The sequence below is a fragment of the Triticum aestivum genome, chromosome 3B (assembly GCF_018294505.1).
Source record: "Triticum aestivum cultivar Chinese Spring chromosome 3B, IWGSC CS RefSeq v2.1, whole genome shotgun sequence".
NCBI classification, from domain to species: Eukaryota; Viridiplantae; Streptophyta; class Magnoliopsida; order Poales; family Poaceae; genus Triticum; species Triticum aestivum.
This window is the reverse complement of record NC_057801.1, coordinates 151555040-151579184: the sequence shown is the minus strand read 5'-3', so window position 1 is coordinate 151579184 and position 24145 is coordinate 151555040. Positions and strand designations below refer to the sequence as shown.

General features: G+C 47.0%; 3 protein-coding genes across 3 annotated transcripts; 1 reads left to right on the top strand and 2 right to left on the bottom strand.

Annotated features, from left to right (window-relative positions):
* The first annotated feature begins 9226 nt into the window (after positions 1–9226).
* On the top strand, positions 9227–11589 carry LOC123069104 (probable polygalacturonase At1g80170). The gene is made up of 10 exons (XM_044491859.1): positions 9227–9349; positions 9438–9584; positions 9704–9835; positions 9949–10101; positions 10215–10235; positions 10353–10560; positions 10709–10790; positions 10929–11040; positions 11169–11282; positions 11356–11589. The coding sequence occupies exons 1-10, from the start codon at positions 9347–9349 to the stop codon at positions 11587–11589; spliced, it is 1206 nt and encodes a 401-aa protein (XP_044347794.1). The 5' UTR covers positions 9227–9346.
* Positions 11590–11640: 51 nt separating this feature from the next.
* On the bottom strand, positions 11641–12657 carry LOC123069105 (DCC family protein At1g52590, chloroplastic). Its single transcript, XM_044491860.1, has 3 exons — positions 12189–12657; positions 12004–12096; positions 11641–11915 (listed from the first exon to the last, which is right to left on the bottom strand). Exons 1-3 carry the CDS (start codon positions 12590–12592, stop codon positions 11825–11827), a joined length of 588 nt encoding a protein of 195 aa, XP_044347795.1. The 5' UTR covers positions 12593–12657; the 3' UTR covers positions 11641–11824.
* Positions 12658–13048: 391 nt separating this feature from the next.
* Positions 13049–15194, bottom strand: LOC123069106 (uncharacterized protein At2g34160). Its single transcript, XM_044491861.1, has 5 exons — positions 14856–15194; positions 14715–14763; positions 13633–13695; positions 13433–13497; positions 13049–13318 (listed from the first exon to the last, which is right to left on the bottom strand). The coding sequence occupies exons 1-5, from the start codon at positions 15048–15050 to the stop codon at positions 13229–13231; spliced, it is 462 nt and encodes a 153-aa protein (XP_044347796.1). The 5' UTR covers positions 15051–15194; the 3' UTR covers positions 13049–13228.
* Between the last annotated feature and the right edge of the window lie 8951 nt (positions 15195–24145).

Here is a 24145-nt window from a genome sequence, read left to right as displayed (position 1 = left end):
CGAGCTTTAACTCTTAACTTCATACCTTACAACTCAGGCAAGAACTCCCTTCTTTGACTGATCCATCTTGAACACCTTCAAGATCATGTCAAGGTATGTGCTCATCTGAAAGTACCATTTAGCGTTTCTTTGATCTATCCTCATAGATCTTGATGCTCAATGTTCAAGTAGCTTAATCCAGGTTCTCCATTGAAAAACACTTTTCAAATAACCCCATATGCTTTTCCAGAAATTCTACATCATTTCTGATCAACAATATGTCAACAACATATACTCATCAGAAATTCTATAGCGCTCCCACTCACTTCTTTGGAAATACAAGTTTCTCATAAACTTTTGTATAAACCCAAAATCTTTGATTATCTCATCAAAGCGTACATTCCAACTCCGAGATGCTTACTCCAGTCCTTAGAAGGATTGCTGGAGTTTTGCATATTTGTTAGCGTTCTTCAGGATTGTCAAAACCTTCTGGTTGTATCACATACAACCTTTCCTCAAGAAAACTGTCGAGGAAACAATGTTTTGACATTCTATCTGCAAGATTTCATAAATAATGCAGTAACTGCTAATCCATTTCCAACAGACTCTTAGCATCGCTACGAGTGAGAAAGCCTCACCGTAGTCAACTCCTTGAACTTGTCGGAAAACATCTTAACGACAAGTCAAGCTTCCTTAATGGTGATTCTTACCATCATTATCTGTCTTTCTTTTAAAATCCATCTGTACCCAACGGCCTTACGACCATCAAGTATTTCTTACGAAGTCATGGATCCTTTCTCGGATTTTATGGCCTCGAGCCATTCGTCGGAATCCGGGCCCACCATCGCTTCTCCATAGCTCGTAGGTTCATTGTTGTCTAGCAACATGACCTCTAAGACAGGATTGTGTACCACTCTGAAGTAGTATGCATCCTTGTCACCCTACGAGGTACGGTAGTGACTTGATCCGAAACTTCATGATCACTATCATAAGCTTCTACTTCAATTGGTGTAGGCGCCACAGGAACAACTTCATGTGCCCTGCTACATGCTAGTTGAAGTGACGGTTCAATAACCTCATCAAGTCTCCACCATCCTCCCACTCAATTCTTTCGAGAGAAACTTTTCCTCGAGAAAGGACCCGTTTCTAGAAACAATTACTTTTGCTTCCGGATCTGAGATAGGAGGTATACCCAACCATTTTGGGTATCCTATGAAGATGTGTTTATCCGTTTTGCGTTCGAGCTTATCACGATGAAACTTTTTCACATAAGCGTCGCAGCCCCAAACTTTTAAGAAACGACAACTTAGGTTTCTCCAAACCATAGTTCAAACCGGTGTCGTCTCAACGGAATTACGTGGTGCCCTATTAAAGTGAGTGCAGTTGTCTCTAATGCCTAACCCATGAACGTTAGTGGTAATTCGATAAGAGACATCATGGTATGCACCATATCTAATAGGGTGCAACTATGATGTTCGGACACACCATCACACTATGGTGTTCCAGGCGGTATTAACTGTGAAACATTTCCACAATGTCTTAATTGCGTGCCAAAGCTCCTAACTCAGATACTCATCTCTATGATCATATCATAGACATTTTATCCTCTTGTCACGATGATCTCCAACTTCACTCTAAAATTACTTGAACCATTCAATAATTCAGACTTGTGTTTCATCAAGTAAATATACTCAACATCTACTCAAATCATCTGTGAAGTGAGAACATAACGATATTCACTGCATGCCTCAGCACTCATTGGACTACACACATCAAAATGTATTACTTCCAACAAGTTGCTTTCTTGTTCCATTTTACTGAAAATGAGGCTTTCAATCATCTTGCCCATGTGGTATGATTTGCATGTCTCAAGTGATTCAAAATCAAGTGAGTCCAAACGATCCATTTGCATGGAGTTTCTTCATGCATATACACCAATAGACATGGTTCGCATGTCTCAAACTTTTCAAAACGAGTGAGTCTAAAGATCCATCAACATGGAGCTTCTTCATGCGTTTTATACCAATATGACTTACATAGCAGTGCCACGAGTAAGTGGTACTATCATTACTATCTTATACCTTTTGGCATGAAAATGTGTATCACTATGATCGAGATTCAATAAACCATTCATTTTAGGTGCAATACCATTGAAGGTATTATTCAAATAAACAGAGTAACCATTATTCTCCTTAAATGAATAACCGTATTGTGATAGACATAATCCAATCATGTCTATGCTCAATGCAAACACCAAATAACAATTATTTAGGTTTAACGCCAATCTCGATGGTAGAGGGAGCGTGCGATGCTTGATCACATCAACCTTGGAAACACTTCCAACACATATCGTCAGCTCACCTTTAGCTAGTCTCCGTTTATTCCGTAGCTTTTATTTCGAGTTACTAACACTTAGCAACCAAACCGGTATCTAATATCCTGGTGCTACTAGGAGTACTAGTAAAGTACACATTAACATAATGTATATCCAATATACTTCTGTCGACATTGCTTGCCTTCTTATCTACCAAGTATTTAGGGTAATCCTGCTCCAGTGGTTGTTCCCCTTATTACAGAAGCACTTAGTCTCGGGTTTAGGTTCAACCTTGGGTTTCTTCACTCGAGCAGCAGCTGATTTGCCGTTTCATGAAGTATCCCTTCTTGCCCTTGCCCTTCTTGAAACTAGTGGTTTCACCAACCATCAACAATTGATGCTCCTTCTTGATTTCTACTTTCGCGGTGTCAAACATCGTGAATACTTCAAGGATCATCATATCTATCCCTGATATGTTATAGTTCATCACGAAGCTCTAGCAGCTTGGTGGCAATGACTTTGGAGAAACATCACTATCTCATCTGGAAGATCAACTCCCACTCGATTCAAGTGATTGTTGCACTCAGACAATCTGAGCACAAGCTCTACGATTGAGCTTTTCTCCCTTAGTTTGCAGGCTAGAAAATCGTCGGAGTTCTTATACCTCTTGATGTGGGCACGAGCCTGAAATCCCAATTTCAGCCCTCGAAACATCTCATATGTTCCGTGACATTTTGAAAACGTTTTGGTGCCTCAACTCTAAACCGTTTAAATGAACTATCACGTAGTAATCAAAACGTGTATGTCCGATGTTTGCAACATCCACAGACGACGTTTTGGGGTTCTGCACACTGAGCGGTGCATTAAGGACATGAGCTTTTCTACTGATCGCATAATTGCTACTGTTAACTTTCAACTCTATTTTCTCTAGGAACATATCTAAAACAGTAGAACTAACGCGCGAGCTATGACATAATTTGCAAAGGGCTTTTGACTATGTTCAGGATAATTAAGTTCATCTTATGAACTCCCACTCAGATAGAGATCCCTCTAGTCATCTAAGTGATTACATGATCCGAGTCAACTAGGTCGTGTCCGATCATCATGTGAGACGGACTAGTCATCATCGGTGAACATCTTCATGTTGATCGTATCCACCATACGACTCATGCTCGACCTTTCGGTCTCTTGTGTTCCGAGGCCATGTATGTACATGCTAGGCTCGTCAAGTCAACCTAAGTGTTACGCGTGTGTAAATCTGGCTTACACCCGTTGTATGTGAACGTAAGAATCTATCACACCCGATCATCATGTGGTGCTTCGAAACGACAAACTTTCGCAATGGTGCACAGTTAGGGGAACACTTTCTTGAAATTTTAATGAGGGATCATCTTATTTACTACCGTCGTTCTAAGCAAATAAGATGCATAAACATGATAAACATCACATGCAATCACATAGTGACATGATATGGCCAATATCATTTTGCTCCTTTTGATCTCCATCTTCGGGGCTCCATGATCATCATCGTCGCCGGCATGACACCATGATCTCCATCATCATGATCTCCATCATCGTGTCTTCATGAAGTTGTCTCGCCAACTATTACTTCTACTACTATGGCTACCGGTTAGCAATAAAGTAAAGTAATTACATAGTGTTGTTTAATGACACGCAGGTCATACAATAAATTAAGACAACTCCTATGGCTCCTGCCGGTTGTCATACTCATCGACATGCAAGTCGTGATTCCTATTACAAGAACATGATCAATCTCATACATCACATATCATTCATCACATTCTTCTTGGCCATATCACATCACATAGCATACCCTGCAAAAACAAGTTAGACGTCATCTAATTGTTGTTTGCATGTTTTACGTGGCTGCTATGGGTTTCTAGCAAAAACGTTTCTTACCTACGCAAAACCACAACTTGATATGCCAATTTCTATTTACCCTTCATAAGGACCCTTTTCATCGAATCTGTTCCGACTAAAGTGGGAGAGACTGGCACCCGCTAGCCACCTTATGCAACAAGTGCATGTCAGTCGGTGGAACCTGTCTCACGTAAGTGTACGTGTAAGGTCGGTCCGGGCCGCTTCATCCCACAATACCGTTGAAACAAGATTGGACTAGTAACGGTAAGCATATTGAACAAAATCAACGCCCACAACTACTTTGTGTTCTACTCGTGCAAAGAATCTACGCAATAGACCTAGCTCATGATGCCACTGTTGGGGAACGTAGCAGAAATTCAAAATTTTCCTACGTGTCACCAAGATCTATCTATGGAGAAACCAGCAACGAGGGAAAGGAGAGTGCATCTACATACCCTTGTAGATCGCTAAGCGGAAGCGTTCAAGAGAACGGGGTTGAAGGAGTCGTACTCGTCGTGATCCAAATCACCGGAGATCCTAGTGCCGAACGGACGGCACCTCCGCGTTCAACACACGTGCAGCATGGTGACGTCTCCCATGCCTTGATCTAGCAAGGAGAGAGGGAGAGGTTGAGGAAGACTCCGTCCAGCAGCAGCACAACGGCGTGGTGGTGGTGGAGGAGCGTGGCAATCCTGCAGGGCTTCGCCAAGCACCGCGGGAGAGGAGGAGTACTTGGGAGAGGGGGAGGGCTGCACCAGCACTTGGGGTGCGGCTGCCCTCCCACCCCCCACATATATATAGGGGAAAGGGAGAGGAGGGCCGGCCCCCTCATATCCAATCTGAGGAGGGGGCGGCGGCCAGGGGGGTTGCCTTGCCCCCCAAGGCCAGGGGGGTTGCCTTGCCCCCCAAGGCAAGGGGGCGCCCCCCTTTAGGGTTTCCCCCAAGCCCTAGGCGCCTTGGGCCTTGGTGGGGGGGCGCACCAGCCCACCTGGAGCTGGTCCCCTCCACACTTGGCCCATGCAGCCCCCTGGGGCCGGTGGCCCCACTTGATGGACCCCCGGGACCCTCCCGGTGGTCCCGGTACGTTACCGATAAAACCCAAAACTTTTCCGGTGACCAAAACAGGACTTCCCATATATAAATCTTTACCTCCGGACCATTCCGGAACTCCTCGTGACGTCCGGCATCTCATCCGGGACTCCGAACAACATTCGGTAACCACGTATATCTATTCCCTATAACCCTAGCATCATCGAACCTTAAGTGTGCAGACCCTACGGGTTCGAGAACCATGCAGACATGACCGAGATGTTCTCCGGTCAATAACCAACAGCGGGATCTGGATACCCATGTTGGCTCCCACATGTTCCACGATGATCTCATCGGATGAACCACGATGTCAAGGACTCAATCAATCCCGTATACAATTCCCTTTGTCTAGCGATATTGTACTTGCCCGAGATTCGATCGTCGGTATGCCGATACCTTGTTCAATCTCGTTACCGGCAAGTCTCTTTACTCGTTCCGTAACACATCATCCCGTGATCAACCCCTTGGTCACATTGTGCACATTATGATGATGTCCTACCGAGTGGGCCCAGAGATACCTCTCCGTCACACGGAGTGACAAATCCCAGTCTCGATTCGTGCCAACCCAACAGACACTTTCGGAGATACCTGTAGTGCACCTTTATAGCCACCCAGTTACGTTGTGACGTTTGGTGCACCCAAAGCATTCCTATGGTATCCGGGAGTTGCACAATCTCATGGTCTAAGGAAATGATACTTGACATTAGAAAAGCTTTAGCATACGAACTACGATCTTTGTGCTAGGCTTAGGATTGGGTCTCGTCCATCACATCATTCTCCTAATGATGTGATCCCTTTATCAACGACATCCAATGTCCATGGTCAGGAAACCGTAACCATCTATTGATCAACGAGCTAGTCAACTAGAGGCTTACTAGGGACATGGTGTTGTCTATGTACCAACACATGTATCTGAGTTTCCTATCAATACAATTATAGCATGGATAATAAACGATTATCATGAACAAGGAAATATAATAATAACTAATTTATTATTGCCTCTAGGGCATATGTCCAACATTTACATCATCAGCATTACCCCTCCCTGCACTTCTTGGTGCCGGGTTTATGTCATCACCAAATCCCCTCCCTTTGTTCCACATCTCTCCTCCGCGGCCTGAATCGCGGCCACCACCTCGACCATACCCAGATCCACCAGACGGATCATCAAACTTAACCAGCAACCAGTTGCCCCATTCACAAACCTCTGCTCTATGGGTTCCATCACCACATTCAGTTACAAGATGTCCAATCATACCACAGAAATCACAAAAATCCGGGAGTTTTTCATACTCCACCAGATACCTCTTGCTCTCTTTCAATGTCAGATGGACAAACCGGACTTGGCACATCTAGGGGAAGAAACACCCTAGCTCTCAGATATTTAGTCGGGTTAATTCGTCCTTCATTCACAATGACCTTTATCGGAGGAATACCAACCTTCCTCGCAATATTCTCCGCAATTGCTTTGTTCTTCATAAGGCCATCCAGAATTCCGACGATACGTACCCACGCAGGGATACGATCAAGTTTGTAATCATTCACATTCGTAATTCCATCATACTCCTCGATGACCACCGCCGCCTTGCGGAAGAGCCAGGGGCCTCCATTGATCACTCTGTTCCAGTCACCAAGGCACATCAGTTGCGCCAGGAATATGTTCTCGCCCATTGGCTTGAAGGTCACCCCCTGCGCTGCCGTCCACACGTTCCTCAAAGATTTAAAGAGGGATACATGACTAAAGGGTTTCTGGGTATGAACCCTAAAGACGACAACCCATCTTGTCTCCTCGATCAACCCCTCAATCTCTCCAGACAGATCCAATTCCTCCTCTTCCTCGCCATGGAGATTCAGCCCCTGGAATCTGTCTTCTAGGTTAGGCCTGATCTCATCATGTTCAGCCCTTCCGTCATCGACCCCCGCGGCGGCACCCGCCACCGGAGCTTGCTCCGGTCCCGCCATGCAAGATCGTCTACTCTCTCACTCCGTTGGTGAATCACGTAAGGAACGCTCCACAGGAGGGTTCTTACGTGAGATTTCGTGGATTTTTGGTGGGATAGATGGGAACCCTAGCGATCGCCGCCAGGGGATAGGTAGGAACCCTAGAGCGGCTCTAGGGGATAGATAGCAGCCCCTATACTAAAACTAGTTTAAAGTTGAGACTTATTTTGAGACGGAGGGAGTACGTAACTAGCAAGTCTAGAATGGAGATGAGGATTAGTCTCGCTCGTATGTTATCCCGCAAAAAATTAAGTCCAGCTCCCATGTTTAGCATGCGTACAAACTGTCCAGGGAGGTATTTGATGGATTTAGCGATAGTGGGTTAGAAGGCAGAGGCCAAGAATTTGTACGGGAGGCCAAGGTGGGTTTAGGGAAAAGGGGAAATGGGGTAGCTGGGGGCTTAAAGGTGTGGTTTGGGTTAGCATCTCGTTAGTGTGCAAGGTGACGAAAGTTATTTTTTCAATTTTGACGCAAAGGCCGTTCACAAGGAAGGAAGAAGTCATGGAAAATGTGTTTTATGTACCTGGCGGATGTCTGATTAGTTTGAATGGGCTATGATGAGAGTGTCATCGGTGTATTGTAGCACAATTGGGGGCAAATCCTAAATGATGAGTGTATGCTACATGGCTCGAGCATAGTCAGGTTGTGATATTCCCACCTGTTGTAATCTTGCCGGTCACGTCCTTATCTTCTTTTTTTACATAGCACGGTCTTGACTTGTGATGCCACGCAAGTGATGACCATGCTCGCACAAGCAACAGTCAAGCCATGACAAGAGCCAGTCACCACCAACAGCTCCAAAAATTGAAGGAGGAAGGTCACGAGCACCGCCAAATCCCAATTCAAAACGCTCCGCCAGTTCCACGCCAGGACTCTAGATATGGACGTAGGCAACACGTGTAACAACATATGTATGCACTAAATGTGTGGCAATACAATCACGTCGCATCTCATCTGTTGTAATCTTGGCAGCCGCGTCCTTGTCTCCTTTGCTTGTTGCGTAATTATACGACTCTAGATATGGAGGTAGGCAATACCTGTAACAACATATATAGGCACTAGAACTAGATGGCTGGCAATACAATCACGCCCCATCTCATCTGTCTCTTACACTAACGAATGACGTGGGTTTGGTTGACATTCTACGGGGGCAGCTTCGATGAGACGTTGCGGGTCTCCCTGGATTTGCAATCGATGCAATGTCGGCGCACGCCTTTGGAAAAGAATGGAAGTCTTCCCGATTTGGAGTAGGCTTTGGAATACACGACGGGTGAGCGATTGCGCACGACGAGCGAGAAATTTCATAGGATCAAAAACTGGCTCTCACACACAAAAACACACACGAAAAGTTGCCGGTCGCGGAGCATTCATCTGAAAGCGTGAAAGTAAAAAACGCGATCTTGTAAAATTTCAGCAAGAAGGCGATCTTGGTGCGTGATCAGCACACATGGCATTAGTCGGGAAGGAAAATCCTAGCTACCCAGACCGCGCCATCCAAGCCGTCCATCTCGCGATCGGACGGCCCCGGACGTGCAACCGTGCATTTGCTCGATCCCTCACCGCCGCAACGAGATCCTCTGTACCTTGTTCTGCAATTCCGGGAATGAAATACTGCACGCTTTTAATCAATCAATCACGAGCCATTGCAAGAGGAGGGACATACGCGATTACATGCTGGAAATGGCGTACGCCGCATTTTTTGGCAGCGCGCAAACGCACGCAGCTGTGCGAGATAACCGCATGGCATTTTGGGGCTCGCGTGCAGCTATCTCCTCTTTCAAACGGGGAAAGGACAGCCGGCCGCGGTATCCTGCGCTGATTTGGATATACTATAATATCCACGGCATTACTGCCACGACAAACGAGAGATTTGGCTTGAATATTTTCCCCATTTGCTGCCACGCCTACGCTCGTGTCGTGTGCTCTCGTCTCGCGCGTGTATGTATAAATACATACACATGAGCACACAACTGTCGGCGTCATCGGTCGGTACGGCGGTGCTTGCGACCTACTGTACTACGAGCAGGCATCCCCAGCCAGCTCTTCTTCCGCCGATTCAGCTGCTGACCGTCGGTGATCATCATGGTACACGCGTCAGCTCACCAGCTCGGTCGGAAGGTACACGTAGGTTTGCCTTCTCATTTGCCTGACGTACGGATCTTGAACATGGCAGAGGATTGTGCTGCCGCTGCTGCTGCTTCTCGTGGCGTCGGCCGCAGTTGGATCTGCGGCGGAGGCCGGGCGGCGGAAAGGGAAAGGAACTCGATACAGCGTCATGGCTTTCCATGCCGCCGGGGACGGCGAGACGGATGATTCCAAGGTATAGCAACAGCGTACCCCCATATGATTCTCGACGTGCATGCATCTTGGTCACCACATTGCCGGTGAGATCAGATCTCTCTTACTCATCTGCACCCTCCGTCTTCGTCTCGCCGACAGGCGTTCGAGGAGACATGGGACTCAGCTTGCAGAGATAGCGGCGGGGCGACGGTGTACGTCCCTGAAGGAAGGACCTTCCTGCTGGGAGAAACCAAGTTGCAGGGACCCTGCAAGTCACCGATCACCATGCAGGTAAAAAACATCCGTCGACGACGATCAAGACGGCGTCCGTCCTGCATCACCCATCTTCGTCTCTGGTATCTAGCACAAGAGGTATCACATAACCGAGGTTTGTGCTTGTGCAGGTGGACGGGGACATCGTGGCGCCAAGCTCCCTCTGGAGCCTAAAGTCGTTAACAAGCCTCCTGGCCTTCTACAGGGTGGACAACCTGACGGTGGACGGCATCGGGCAGATCGACGGCCGAGGCGCGCCGTGGTGGGACTGCTACAACCAGAAGGTAACAGCAACATACCTGGGCAAATAAACATGGCCGTTCCTTCTTCATTCCATCTTCAGATATACATACATTGTCCACAACCTGACGCCCCTCCCTCTCTCTGGTTCCCACAGAAATGCCATTACCGGCCACAGGTAAGCGCACACGCAATCCCTCTTTCAGTTTCAGTCTGGAACTACTAGCTAGTCAGACATATGTGTGTGTCTGTGTTGAAACTCATCCAGGCTTGCACATACATGCAAACCATGCAGCTGGTGTCATTCTCGTTCTGCAACGGTCTACGGGTGACCAACATTCGCCTCAAGGACAGCGCCGACAAGCACATGAGCGTGTTCGAGTGCAGCCAGGTGCAGGTGCACAACGTCTCCGTCATGGCGCCCTGGGACAGCCCCAACACGGACGGGATCACCATGGGGGCCTCCGACCATGTCCGCATCTCCTCTTGCAACATCCACAGCGGTACAGCCCCGCCTCCTTCACTAGCCCCTGACTGATAAATAAGATCCAGTACATGCGTATTGCACTCTCTGGCATCAAGTGTGTTTGCAATACTCCTGAAGCATGTTTGCAACACTGCCGCTGACATGGATACATTGGACAAGTGCAGGTGATGACTGCGTGTCGATTCTAACGGGCACCACCGATGTCAACGTCACTGACGTCACGTGTGGGCCCGGCCATGGCATCAGGTATACAGATGCACTACACAGCCATGCTTGTATATGCAGGCCTGTGCTGACCAAGTGCATAATATATTTCTGATAAGCATTCTCTAGTGAGTAGCATATCACATTGAGGAAGGTGGCTTTTCTGATCTTGTTGTGTAGTGTGGGAAGCCTTGGAGGTGCCGGTGAAAAACCAGCGCTGGTGGAAAGAATTACACTATCCAACTGCAACTTCTTTAGTACGATGACCGGTGTCAGGATCAAATCGTGGCAGGTAACACTGAAGCCGCATCTACATGCATGTGTGTGCCTTGCATCAGTTCAAAGATACCAACTGATGGTTGCATGCATACGCCATGTAGTATGTTCCCCAAACTTATAATGATGTTATGAGAAATGCAGGGAGGGCGAGGCAAAGCGAACACGTTCCTTTTCAGGGACCTCAACATGACTGAAGTACGGTATCCTATCGACATTGACCAGTTCTATTGCCCCCAGGCAAACTGTCCAGAACGGGTGAGGAAACCCACTCAATTGAATTCAGTCACCACCACTACCTCAACTGAAACCATATTGGCTGCGTTTGCAGGAAGGTGGTGTGGCCATAACAGACGCGAGGTTCATCAACATCCGGGGGACGTCCTCGGAGCAAGAGGCCATCCAGATCCTGTGCAGCAAAAGCGCGCCGTGCCACGGGATTTTTCTCCACAACGTTGACCTCTCTTGGGCCAACCACACGGCCCCAACAAAAGCCAAAATCCTAAATGCCCAAGGACGCGTCGCGGGCACGGTGAAGCCACAAGTACGGTTCCGCGGCCTTTGACCCCAGCGCTCTCCGTTGTGAACATAGTGCTTGGACATAGACAGAGGAGTAAGTGCAGAAATGCTTACCGTAGGTGAGCGCCACATGAGGCAGGGTAGCAGTGCTAAGATTGGATTGGTAGTAATGATGGCGGTTCATGCCATCTCATATCTGTCATGCCTACAACTTCGCAATATGTCCATTCTTCTATCTATAATATAAGCAGGAGCACCGAGGTGCTATCTATGGCAGCAATTCAGAGTATCTCGCATGATTCTGTCTCTGACCGGCCGAAAACCACATACCGGTTGTTCGCGACGTTGTCGTAGGCGAAGTCCCTCACAAACCTAGCCATGGCATCGCCACGAATTAGTAGTTTGCAATTGCAGTGGTTCAATTGAAAGCATGCAGTGTGTGTGTGTGAATTGAGCTTACAAAGGGGCAATTTTGAGGAACGCGGCGAGCTGCGGGAACGGCAGGTTCAGGTACTCCATTATCCTCAGCACGGCGTCAGACTTGATGTATGACCTGAGGGGCAAAGAACATTTCTCACCACACTTGGCCATGGCTGATGTCGATGGACAAAGGCAGAGCAGCTCGACCAGACTCGGTTTGGTTACCTGTCCTTCTCGACGAGGACGACGCTGGAGATGTCGTCGGGGCTTCTGCCGGACCTGCGCAGGAGCTTCCTCCCGGAGTCGCTCTGGAGGGGGATGTACCTGATGCTCCGGCCGGGGTCGTGCTCCCGCACGAACCGGACGCCGCCGTTGCAGAGGTTGCACACGCCGTCGAAGAGCATGATGGGCCTCGAGTCGGCGGGCTGGAAGAACTCGGCGTCGGTGGCAGCCTTCACGGGCTCCGCCGCCGCCGACGCGACCGCCCGTAGGCTCGGCCGCCGGAGTCCCCTTCCCCGTCCTCCCGTGGGTCGCGGCTGCAGCGGAGGCCCGCGCTGCCGATGGGGCGGCGGCGCAGAGGCAGAGGGCGAGCTGTAGCTGCAGCAGTAGCGCCCGGCCATGGTCGCCATCGCCTCCTTCCCTTCTCTCGTGTATCTGCTGTGCAGTGGCTTGTCCAAGCTTCATTTCTCTTCAGAGCCGAAGGCACGGTGCGCCTGAGGCTACGTGGCACGTCCAGCAACGGGTAATTTTGGCCGGGGTAAAACGGGCTTGCAGCCGAGCGGATTTGCTTCCAGAATTTCACATTCCAAACTAAAATTACATGAGAAACGTTGTATTAGTTCTGGCAAGTCTGAAGCATGGGAAACTGTCATCCCTGACTTTATTCTTCATCATTATGTAAACGATTTAGCTATCATTTGATGAATAAAGTTTATGATGCTCAAAAAGAAAATTACATGAGAAACACAGCGCCTGCATTCGCACCATAGTGGTATCAATCAACAAAATTACAAACGTAGAGCCTCTCCGGATTAGGACCAAACGGAGCACACGCGAAAAAGATTACTTCCAGCCAGCAGTTCGGAGAAAGAAATGCACACGAAACTGATTATCATCTGCCAAAGAGTTCACAAACACTGACACTACGAAAATACAAGTTAAACAAGAACACACGCCATGTCTGGTGCATTGGTTTTGAAGTTTTAAACAACAGCGATAACAAAGTAGAGCAACAGGATGTGGTCGCTACGGCTTTGTTTGGTTCTTCAGGCCTCCTCCTCGCCTTCTTCGGCATCTGCCGCAGCAGAGGCCATCAACTCGTCGAATTTCTCGCTCTTTCCCAACTCTATCTCAATCTGCATGAATCAGTCGCCGAGTCAGTTTTACTTGTCGAGAAGTGGAACTTCATACATAAGAGAATTAGCACATTGACAGACAAAGAGTAAGCCAAACTGTTGTTACTCTCTTACCTTAGCCTTTTGGAATGGGCGGCCTCTCGATTCGTCGTTTATTTCCACCGTGGATGTCCTAATCTCTACACACACCAAGGTTAAAAGAGGAAAGTTGAGAGTACATGATGATAAATGTGGAGAAGGTTCATGGCAGCATTGCTGGCCAAGATATATGATCAGACATAATCTGCATTACAAGGAAAGAAGACGGTTCTTACTCTTCTCAACAGCAAGGCCGTTGTTCTTCAGAATCTCCGCCACGGTTACAACCGTCGCAATGGCTGCAAACAGATCTTGGTTAGTGCCAACTTCAACAATAAAGAAAACATCAAACCACAGAAACTGAATGAATACGGTAGTGCCAATAATAAGTCCAGATGGCAGCCAGTAACTGCATATGTAATCAATCAATTTTACTCGAGAATCTTAGACTCATAGTTGTGTTTTTCTAGATACATGTATCAAAATGCCCATGGTTTGCGGAAGTATTGTGGATAGGGTCATAGTTATATGAAATTACTCAAGAGCGCGAGAGCGAACGGGTCCATAGTGTAATGGTTGTGGCTCCTGAGTAGCACCTCCAGTGCATGATTCCCCGTCGGAGCAAATTTCAGGGCTGGTTAAAAACCTCCCTCACTGGCAACTCTTATATCTGCATGGAGCCGGCCCAGCTAGTAGTAATGTGGCAGCCAGCCTGCGTGTGCGGCCTGTCAAGGTTCTTGGGGATTTGTCGGTCGGGAAGTGAGGTTTCTTCTTGCAAAAAAAGAAAAAAAAACGTGGGAGGCGATCTTTCCCCCACTGGCTGAGTACTCAAGAACGCTGTCTTTCCCCCACTGGACGAGTACTCAAGAGCGCGAGATACAATCCGCTTGACTTTTGCACAACTGAATACACAATATTCAGTTATGCAAACATGCATATCCCATGACAGGAGAATAATTAGAACAGATTAAACAAAAAATATCACAGGAGAATGTTAGGGTGCAATTCTTTTTATCAAATGAACTCACCAGTTTCTGAAACTGGCAACACCACAGTCCAGGGAAAATGTTAGGGTTTAAGCAATAACAGAATATTTTGCGGATCTAGCTGTCCCAAAAGTCTCCAGCGATTAACTACACATCTAAGCTAGTACATTCCCTTATGACCGCACAATCACTCGATCAAATTCGCGAAAACATGAGGCAGAAATCACACAATAATAGTGTAAACGTAGCAATCGGTTGCACAGGCGGCGTTACCAAAATTACATCCCTACTGGCATTCAATCAATCAGAGGCATGGCGGAAACAAGACTCACCCATCCCGAGCGCGGAGAGCTCGACGTCGCCGTGCTGCTGCATATACCTCTGCAGCCAACCAAGGAAGCAAATTCGTTTCAGAGACGGCGCCGACGAATGGGGGGATCGAACCAAAAGAGGTGGGTTGGCCGGCGCGGTACCTTGGCGAGGTTGACATAGAAGAAGAGGGGCTTCTTCGTGTTGGACACCTGGATGCGGTTGCTGCTGCTGTTGGCGCCCCGCCTCTGCCCCTCCCCGCCGGCGGCGGCGGCCGGCGCGTCGGCCGCGGCCGCCGCCCCCTCGCCGTCCTCCACCTTGAGGCCCCTCACGCCCTCGGTTATCTCCTCCACCGCCATGAGTGCTGGCTGACTGCCGCGCCGCAAAGCTGGAGTAGATCGATGGGATTTTTTCTAGGTTGTAGTCTCGACCACGTTGCGTGTGCTGTGTTCGTAGAGGGAAACGGACGGAGGCCAAGGAAGAAGGTAAGCAAACCCAGCAATCGCGTAACCCTACTTTGCTTGGGCTTTTTCTTGGTCGTTGCAGCCGGCCGACGTGAGAACAACGCGAGAGCTGTATCCCGCGGAAACCCCTATTTCACGCGCGTCGCGTCAAGTAGTCGGGGGTTAGCACAGGGGCACCCACGACTGGCCCGGCCGTTTTCGTTTTTTCGGTATATTTTTCTGCTTCTGTTTTCCTTTTTCTTTCCTGTTTCTTGTTTCGTTATCGAGTTTATTTATCTTTTCACAAAAAATCTTTGTCTTTTTTGAGAAAAAATTAAAATCTCAAAAAAATTCCTGTTAAGATATTTCGTTCAGAAATTTTATAAAATGTTCAAAGATTCAAAAAAAAATATTTCTAAAATTGTTCACTTATTTTTAAAATGTTTGAAATTTCAAAGAAATTTAGAATTACAAAAAAGCTCAAAATTTTTAAAATTTTCTCACAAACTCAAAAAATGTTCATGAATTTCACAAAAATTTCTTTTTTTCCAAAATTGTTCAAAATTTCAAAAAAAACTCATGTTTTCAAAAATTATACAGATTCAAAAGAAATTATCCATGTTTTCCAAAAAAATTTCAAACTTTCAAAAATGATCGCACTTTCAGAAATAAATTGAGATTCCCGAAATATGTTTGAGGTTTTAAAATTTTATTTACAAATTTGAAAAATGTCCATGTTTAAAAAAACACTATTTTCATAAAAAAAAATTGCCATGGCTTATAGTTTTTATACCCCCGCGCTGCCGATTTAGACACTGAAGCTTACCAACTACAATTGCTAGCCACTAGGATCAACAACGATGGGTGGTTTGATTCATCACACGTGCAAGCCATTAAGATCAATGGCAATAGGTCTGTGGTTCGATTCATCACACGCGCATTATCCTTTTGGGATTTTTTGCGGCACCATTTGCACGATGTAGGGCCAGCCCAATTGGGTGAGCCCATGTTCCACGCGTCTGCTGGACGCAATGTGCGACAGGTAGGAGGACCCATATCTCGCTTATAGCAAATGGAAGGAGCTACTGGACCGGCATGATTCGCTATTTTGCTGCTCATTCGGTGGGTGTGTGTGACGCCCCCGATTCAATCGTACACTAATTATGCACGCAAATGTGTACGATCAAGATCAGGGACTCACGGGAAGATATCACAACACAACTCTACAAATAAAATAAGTCATACAAGCATCATAATACAAGCCAGGGGCCTCGAGGGCTCGAATACAAGTGCTCGATCATAGACGAGTCAGCGGAAGCAACAATATCTGAGTACAGACATAAGTAAAACAAGTTTGCCTTAAGAAGGCTAGCACAAACTGGGATACAGATCGAAAGAGGCGCAGGCCTCCTGCCTGGGATCCTCCTAACTACTCCTGGTCGTCGTCAGCGGGCTGCACGTAGTAGTAGGCACCTCCGGTGTAGTAGGGGGTCGTCGTCGATGGTGGCGTCTGGCTCCAGGGCTCCAGCATCTGGTTGCGACAACCAGGTAGAAGGGAAAGGGGAAAAGAGGGAGAAAAGCAACCGTGAGTACTCATCCAAAGTACTCGCAAGCAAGGAACTACACTACATATGCATGGGTATATGTGTAAGGAGGCCATATCGGTGGACTGAACTGCAGAATGCCAGAATAAGAGGGGCATAGCTAGTCCTATCGAAGACTACGCTTCTGGCAGCCTCCGTCTCGCAGCATGTAGAAGAGAGTAGATTGAAGTCCTCCAAGTAGCATCTCCAAGTATCATCTCCAAGTAGCATCTCCAAGTATCATCTCCAAGTAGCATCTCCAAGTATCATCTCCAAGTAGCATCGCATAGCATAATCCTACCCGGCAATCCTCTCCTCGTCGCCCTGCGGAAAAGCGATCACTGGGTTGTCTGTGGAACTTGGAAGGGTGTGTTTTATTAAGTATCCGGTTCTAGTTGTCATAAGGTCAAGGTACAACTCCAAGTCATCCTGTTACCGAAGATCACGGCTATTCGAATAGATTAACTTCCCTGCAGGGGTGCACCACATAACCCAACACGCTTGATCCCATTTGGCCGGACACACTTTCCTGGGTCATGCCCGGCCTCGGAAGATCAACACGTCGCAGCCCCACCTAGGCAAAACAGAGAGGCCAGCACGCCGGTCTAAACCTAAGCGCACAGGGGTCTGGGCCCATCGCCCATAGCACACCTGCACGTTGCGAGGGCGGCCGAAAGCAGACCTAGCCTAGTGGCGTTCCAGTCCAATTCGGCGCGCGCCGCTCCGTCGCTGACGTCTGAAGTGCTTCGGCTGATACCACGACGTCGGGATACCCATAACTACTCCCACGTAGATGGTTAGTGCGTATAGGCTCGTAGCCGACTCAGATCAAATACCAAGATCTCATTAAGCGTGTTAAGTATCCGCGAACGCCGAACAGGGCCAGGCCCACCTCTCTCCTAGGTGGTCTCAACCTGCCCTGTCGCTCCGCCACAAAGTAACAGTCGAGGGCCGTCGGGAACCCAGGCCCACCTCTACCGGGATGGAGCCACCTGTCCTTTTCAGCCCCCAACTCCGAACAGTATCACAGGTAATGTAACAGTGTAAAGTATATAGTATATGCCCGTGATCACCTCCCGAAGTGATCACAGCCCAGTAGTATAGCATGGCAGACGGACAAGAGTGTAGGGCCACTGATGGAACACTAGCATCCTATACTAAGCATTTAGGATTGCGGGTAAGGTATCAATGACTGTAGCAGCAATGACAGGCTATGCATCAGAATAGGATTAACGGAAAGCAGTAACATGCTACACTACTCTAATGCAAGCAGTATAGAGAAGAGTAGGCGATATCTGGTGATCAAAGGGGGGGCTTGCCTGGTTGCTCAGACAAGAAGGAGGGGTCGTCGGTGACGTAGTCGACCACGGGGGCATCAGCATCGTCACGGGGTCTACCGGAGAGAAGAGGGGGGAGAAACAGTAAATACATAGCAAGCAAGTGCATAACAGGACAACAAGCAGAGTAGACGTGTTCTAACGCGGTATGAGGTGATACCGGTGAAGGGGGGAAACATCCGGGAAAGTATCCCCGGTGTTCCGTGTTTTCGGACAGATGAACCGGAGGTGAAATGTTGCAGGTTCACTATGCTAGGGACGCGTGGCAGATGAACGGGCTGTGTATCCGCATTCGTCTCGTCGTTCTGAGCAACTTTCATGTACAAAGTTTTTTCATCGGAGCTACGGTTTATTTTCTATTAATTTTAAAAGATTTAAATCATTTTCAGGATTTATTTAATTATTTATCTCAACATTATCCAGAATAGTAAAAGATGAGTAAAAGATGACGTCAGCATGACAACATGCTGACGTCAGCAGTCAACTGCGCAGTTGACTGAGTCAACTACGTGTGGGTCCCGCATGTCATACACTTTTTAGTTTAAGTAGGGTTTAGCTGATTGATTACTGCTTAATTAAATTAAGTAATTAATTAGATTAATTTAAACATGATTAATTAACTTAAGTATTTTACTAATTAATTAATTAGCTAATTAATGTTTTTATTAATTACATTTTCATTTCTTTTAAATTTTCGTTTTTTTTAACAGGGGCATGGGGCCCCGGTGTCATAGACCCTAGTGGCCTAGCGGGCGACGGGTGCGGGCGTGCGTGCCCGAGGCCACCAGGGGCGGGGAGCACTCGGGCGCCCAGGAGGGCGCGCGCCGGCGGCCATGGCGCGGCCGGTTGGAGCCGCGAGGACTGGGGCGGCGAGGCGCAGGGCCTGGCGGGAGTGGCCAGGGACGCGCGGTCCGGCGGCCACACCCGACGCGGGAAGCAAGCAAGAGCGGGGCGGCACGGCCACGGCGGACCAAGACGGGGCGACCGCGGGACGGCGCAGGGAAGCACGGGAGCACGGGCCAGGCAGCATCCGCAACAGGGAGCGACGGCCACGTTCGACGACGGAGACGAGGGGGGGGGGGTTGGCGAGGGCTCACATCGGAGCGTAGGGCACGTGGCAATGGTGCTCGAGGTGGGGGACGGGGACAGCGACGTCGTAGGCGAGGAGGCAGTCCGGTGGGGAGGCGTGGTCGAGGCGGCGGGGCGACTTCGGGGCGAGGTGGCGGGGCGCCGGCTCGGGTCTGGGCGACGCAACGAGGCGGCGAGCTTCAGGAGGAGGGCGAGGCGTCCGTCGGGGTCGAACGGCGGCGACACCACCTGGGCAGGGACGAGGGCCGTCGGGCGGAGGCGAGGGGGGATCTCCCGATCCAGATCGAGAGAGCGAGAGGGTGAGGTGGATCGGGGGAGTGGGGTGGTCTGCAGATATTTCGGGGCGTGGGAGGGGATAAGGGAGGACGGGGTGGGTTGGGCCTGGTGTAGTGGCCAACTTGGCCAGAGAGGGGGGGGGGCTGGGCCGGCCGGTCGCCAGGAGGGCCGAGAGGCCGGTGAGCTGGGCCGAAGCCCAGGGGGGCAGGGGGGTTTTCTTTCTCCTTTTTCTTTCTTTTGTTTTCTATTTGTTCTTTTCTTTTTATTTATTCTTTCCTGTTTTACTTTAGTCACCTTTTATTTTAGTTTCTGTAAAATATATACATAGCATCTAATTTAGTATCTCAGTTTAGTCCGCCGTCACAAAATGTCTAGTCCCCAATTAATTTAGTTTGATAATTTACTAATTAGTAAAGGCATTTAATTATTAGTTTTTATTACTGTTTTATTTATTTCAGTGCCATTAAATACTTTATAAAACTGTGGATTCTCCACCATAATTATTTATGCAATATTTGGCACATATAGAACATTTTAGTTTTAATGTTTGAAAACTTTTATTGTTTGCCTTGATTTTGAATTTTTGAATTCAGACGTGATTGAATCATCGTGAGGTTTACAACAGTAAGAGTGGTGACGTGGCATCATTAGCAGAGTTTTACTGTAGCCTAATTATCCGGGCGTCACAATTCTCCTCTACTATAAGAAATCTCGTCCCGAGATTTAAGAGGGGTCTAAGGGGGAAAGGTTTGGTTACGAAATTCTAGCGAATCTTCTTGGTCTTGGTAGCTCTTCTCGAAGAGGACGATCCATAGCATTGATGTCTTCATTCCTATGCATCAATGCATCACGATGAAGTTGTCGTCCTTTCTTCGGAGTCTTCATTGTACGTATGAAGGACAAGGGGTAACTGCGAAAAAAACGGACCTCTGAAAGGTCGACTATCTGGTTGATAACCTCGGGGATGGTGGCGGAAAGTAACTCTTGAATGGAAACTTAAGACAATATCGAGAGTAGAGTAAGTAAGTACCATGAGATGTTTCGAGCGGGTAGGCAATCGTTCGATGCCTGAAACAAAGTGTGAAACGGGTCCAGAGCAACGGTAATAAGTATTGTGTCTGATACCAGAATTGATGATCTCTCGGGAGGTGGCTCGTGAATTATATATGAGGCCACGCGTGAGGCATAGCTTTGGAAATCTAGGGTGGACAGGAGAGTCAGGTTTCGATCCTGTGGAACTGTGGGTTATGGGCCCACCATGTGGGTTAAAAGTAGCAAGGGTGCTGACATCTTGCACGGTCACGATAGTAAGGTATGTTAGAGGGTAGCTTGCCATTTATGTTGGCAACAATGTCGGTACCAAGGGCGAGGGACAAAGAGAACCATTTTCCTGCTCGTTGAAACGAGGCGGGCCAAGAGGCAAAGTTCTCGTCCATCGGCGGTTACCGAAATGTCATCAACAATAGAAACAGGGTCTCACTGGCAGAGTTGTACACCGAGGTGTTTACATAAGCAGTGAATTATTACTGCTTAGATTATATAGATCACAAGAAAGGTCAAACAAACCAATGGAAAGTAAAATGTGATCATCAGGTTAAACAAAGGAAAATTTAAACACATAATCCATGGGTATATCCTTCCCAAGGATTAACAGAGCATGATATCCATGACAGGATATAATGTAGAAAACTCTTTAGGTAGGGGAGAGAATTTTCATGACATTACCCATACATCGGTGTTTGGATAATTGAGCAGGAAACATTTAGCATTGGGCTTCAAATGTTCTTATTGAAAATCGGAGTACCACAGACATGCTTCGAGATAGCATTGACATGGTCTTCATGTAAAGGTCATACTTCGGATACACAAAGGATTCATCAGGAATAACTTATAGAATAAGTCTTACAATTTCCTCCAGGAAGAATGGTTATCCTTGCAAAAGAATTTATAATGATCGGTCCTCCACCCGGGGGGGGTGCTAGGCATGACATCAAGTTACCGGTTCATCAAAGGACCAATATCATAACTCTTGGAAAGTTGTCCCAACCATCATATCTGACCGAGATTCAGATCCATTGGTGTCATGATACCTCAGACTCAGGATGTCCGAGAATAAAAGGTGCAACACAAATAGACGAAATGACATTTCAGGATTCTCAGAAAATGAACTATGGGAGTGGGTTCCTGAAACAATAGTTCATCATTAAACCAAGGAGAGGAGGAGGTGGCTGATGGGCTCGGCGATAATCCATCGAGATTTCCGACAAGATGGATTTCCACAATTATGTGAACAAGGAGATAATATTTGTCAGATCAAATGGTATACTGATGTATGCTCGAGGAAACATACTCAATTAAACATTGGTTGAAAGGTGCACCCGAATATGGGTTGGGTCGCACGATCAAAGTTAGAGTGGTGACTTGACGAACAAAAGAATTTGAATGAAACTCGACCATTACTTCAAAGCAATAGGGTTGCTAGAAGTTTTGAATTCACACCTCATGGTTCAATTGTCGGTATTCCGGTTAGAAACAACACGGGTACCAAGAAAGAATGGTGAGGGTGAGAAGTATCACCATACCAAGAATTCTTAAGAGGTGGAGTAATCCTCACGACCTCCTTGACATAAAAGATGATAATACTCCATGGTAAAGAAGAACAAATGCTAGGTAGCAAGGAACTCGAGGTATAACACAGAACACAAACAAGTTTTTGTTGGAGGGAACGCAATAAACAGGTCGATGACAACACAAATCATCGAGGGCAAGGATGGTATTTCTCATCATTAATTCAATTGATATCCTGGAAGAGCATCAGAATGTAGATGGTGATCATGACACATTTGTCGAGAGATTCCACGAAGATGTAATCGATCCGCGATCACATCAAGTCAAAAGAATGATGAAGCTAGAGGTTATTGGAACCATAGGTACGACACAAACTTGAAATCTAGCTTGTTGTTCAAGGCGAAATGATATGACGAGGAAGATCGACGTAAGCTTAGCTATCGTCGCAAATTGGTGCTCCGAGAATAAGGACCAGGTAGCACAGTTAGAATCATCACGACAATGATGTAGCCAAACAGGCTAGGAATGGCGTGATCAGGTACAAACTCATACTTATAGAAGCTTACTGAAGAGTTGTTGAACCGTAGAGCGGACTCGGTTCAGTTATCGGTGTCTTTGAGTGTTTAATAACTCAGAGCCCGTGAAAAATTGGAATCAGTGGTAAGGTAGCACTTGATGAAGAACTCATAAGAAGTTATGCAGTACCATGATAATCTCGAGATACCAGGGGGGTAATACTCAACACAAGATCAAAGTAAAGGTTGGACTGGTGTATTGATCCATAGAAGACAATTGTTTTAACTTGTCCGAGAAATGAGATCAAAGAAGAACAATCATGGTCGGAACCACGGTTGCAAGGGATCAATTCACAGATACCATATGTTAGTTATCAAGGAAATAGTTATTGTTACAAGAAGCTTCCATGATAGGATATACATCGCGTCCATGGGCATGAACACAAAGTTCAAGGTCGACTCCCACTTCTCCAATGCATAACATTTCATTCACTTCTCACGTTCGATGAAGTTGCAGTGTTGAAATTTTATCTGGTGAAGCACCAGAAGAGTATGACTCGTGAAAACTTTCGGGTTCACACGGTTTAGAGAAGGCATATGTTCAACCCATAGGGGCTTAGAAACATATACCACAAGTTTCAAGAGTAAATAACACAAGCCCGAAAGCAGAGCATGGTTGGCCAAGCAGAGGATACAACTTAACAAAGGCATTATGTATCAGGGGAAGAACTCATAAAGTGATCAAATGTGAAGGACACTGTCGGATAACAATCCAACAAAGGACTTGATGGTCCACAAAGGATCTGATACGAGTATCGGTACTCAACTAGAGGAAGAAGAATGCAAGGAGATCAGATTATAGAAACAACTGACTAACTCAATTGTCAAAAGCAAAGGAATTATGATTTCCAAATCAAGGGATCAGAAGCAATGCTCTGATTAGGGATGGATAAGTTGAATAGCCTTAGGGTACAATCAACGACAATTGGATTGGTCGAGAACCAATTCCAGTTAAAAGAATGGAAGCTCAGCCGGAAAGGTAATTTATAAGGATCAATGATGATTGCGTGTATTCGCAGCATATTGAGTCAACAGACTCAAAATGATAATGACAAGGAATGTCAATAAGATTTCTATACTTATGGGATTAATCATAATGAAAGCAAACAAGAAATTCCAGAGCAATAGGTTGCTGAGGATTTTCGGAATATCGGGTGGTATTTCGAAGACTTTTGTGTAACACATGAACAACTGGGGGATGAGCGGATACTCGATAAGTGCGAGAATTAACCGTAGGGTATTCAAGTGACAAAGAACAGCAAGGCAGTAAGCTCAAGGGATTATCGAAACAACGACGAGTTTTTCAGGGTATCTTGTAATAACAAGACCACTGGGGATGAATGTAAGAATAACAAATGCAAGTAGTTATCCATAAGGGTTTGCGGTGGAAGGTGAATTGCAAACGCGATGAACACAAGTTCTCGGACGATCATCAGTAATAAGGGGCTCTCCGGGTGAAAATGATAACGAGATCCTAATGTTAGATTTAGTAAAATTCATTTAACCCGAATAGAAGAGATGTCAGAGCCCCAGAGTATAGGTCGAGGAGTAAAAGATCCTACTACCACCCGATGGCGACGTGG

What these genes read in the sequence shown, in the direction of transcription:
- LOC123069104 (XM_044491859.1), top strand. An exon ending in GCGAGACGGATGATTCCAAG is followed by an intron (nt 9,585 to 9,703) that starts GTATAGCAACAG and finishes TCTCGCCGACAG; the next exon opens with GCGTTCGAGGAGACATGGGA. An exon ending in TCAGGATCAAATCGTGGCAG is followed by an intron (nt 11,041 to 11,168) that starts GTAACACTGAAG and finishes TGAGAAATGCAG; the next exon opens with GGAGGGCGAGGCAAAGCGAA.
- LOC123069105 (XM_044491860.1), bottom strand. Translation starts at nt 12,592, where the DNA reads ATGGCGACCATGGCCGGGCGCTACTGCTGCAGCTACAGCTCGCCCTCT. An exon ending in GTCCTCGTCGAGAAGGACAG is followed by an intron (nt 12,097 to 12,188) that starts GTAACCAAACCG and finishes TTTGCCCCTCAG; the next exon opens with GTCATACATCAAGTCTGACG. An exon ending in TTCCTCAAAATTGCCCCTTT is followed by an intron (nt 11,916 to 12,003) that starts GTAAGCTCAATT and finishes TGCCATGGCTAG; the next exon opens with GTTTGTGAGGGACTTCGCCT.
- LOC123069106 (XM_044491861.1), bottom strand. Translation starts at nt 15,050, where the DNA reads ATGGCGGTGGAGGAGATAACCGAGGGCGTGAGGGGCCTCAAGGTGGAG. An exon ending in GCTCTCCGCGCTCGGGATGG is followed by an intron (nt 13,696 to 14,714) that starts GTGAGTCTTGTT and finishes ATCTGTTTGCAG; the next exon opens with CCATTGCGACGGTTGTAACC. An exon ending in GCCCATTCCAAAAGGCTAAG is followed by an intron (nt 13,319 to 13,432) that starts GTAAGAGAGTAA and finishes TGATTCATGCAG; the next exon opens with ATTGAGATAGAGTTGGGAAA.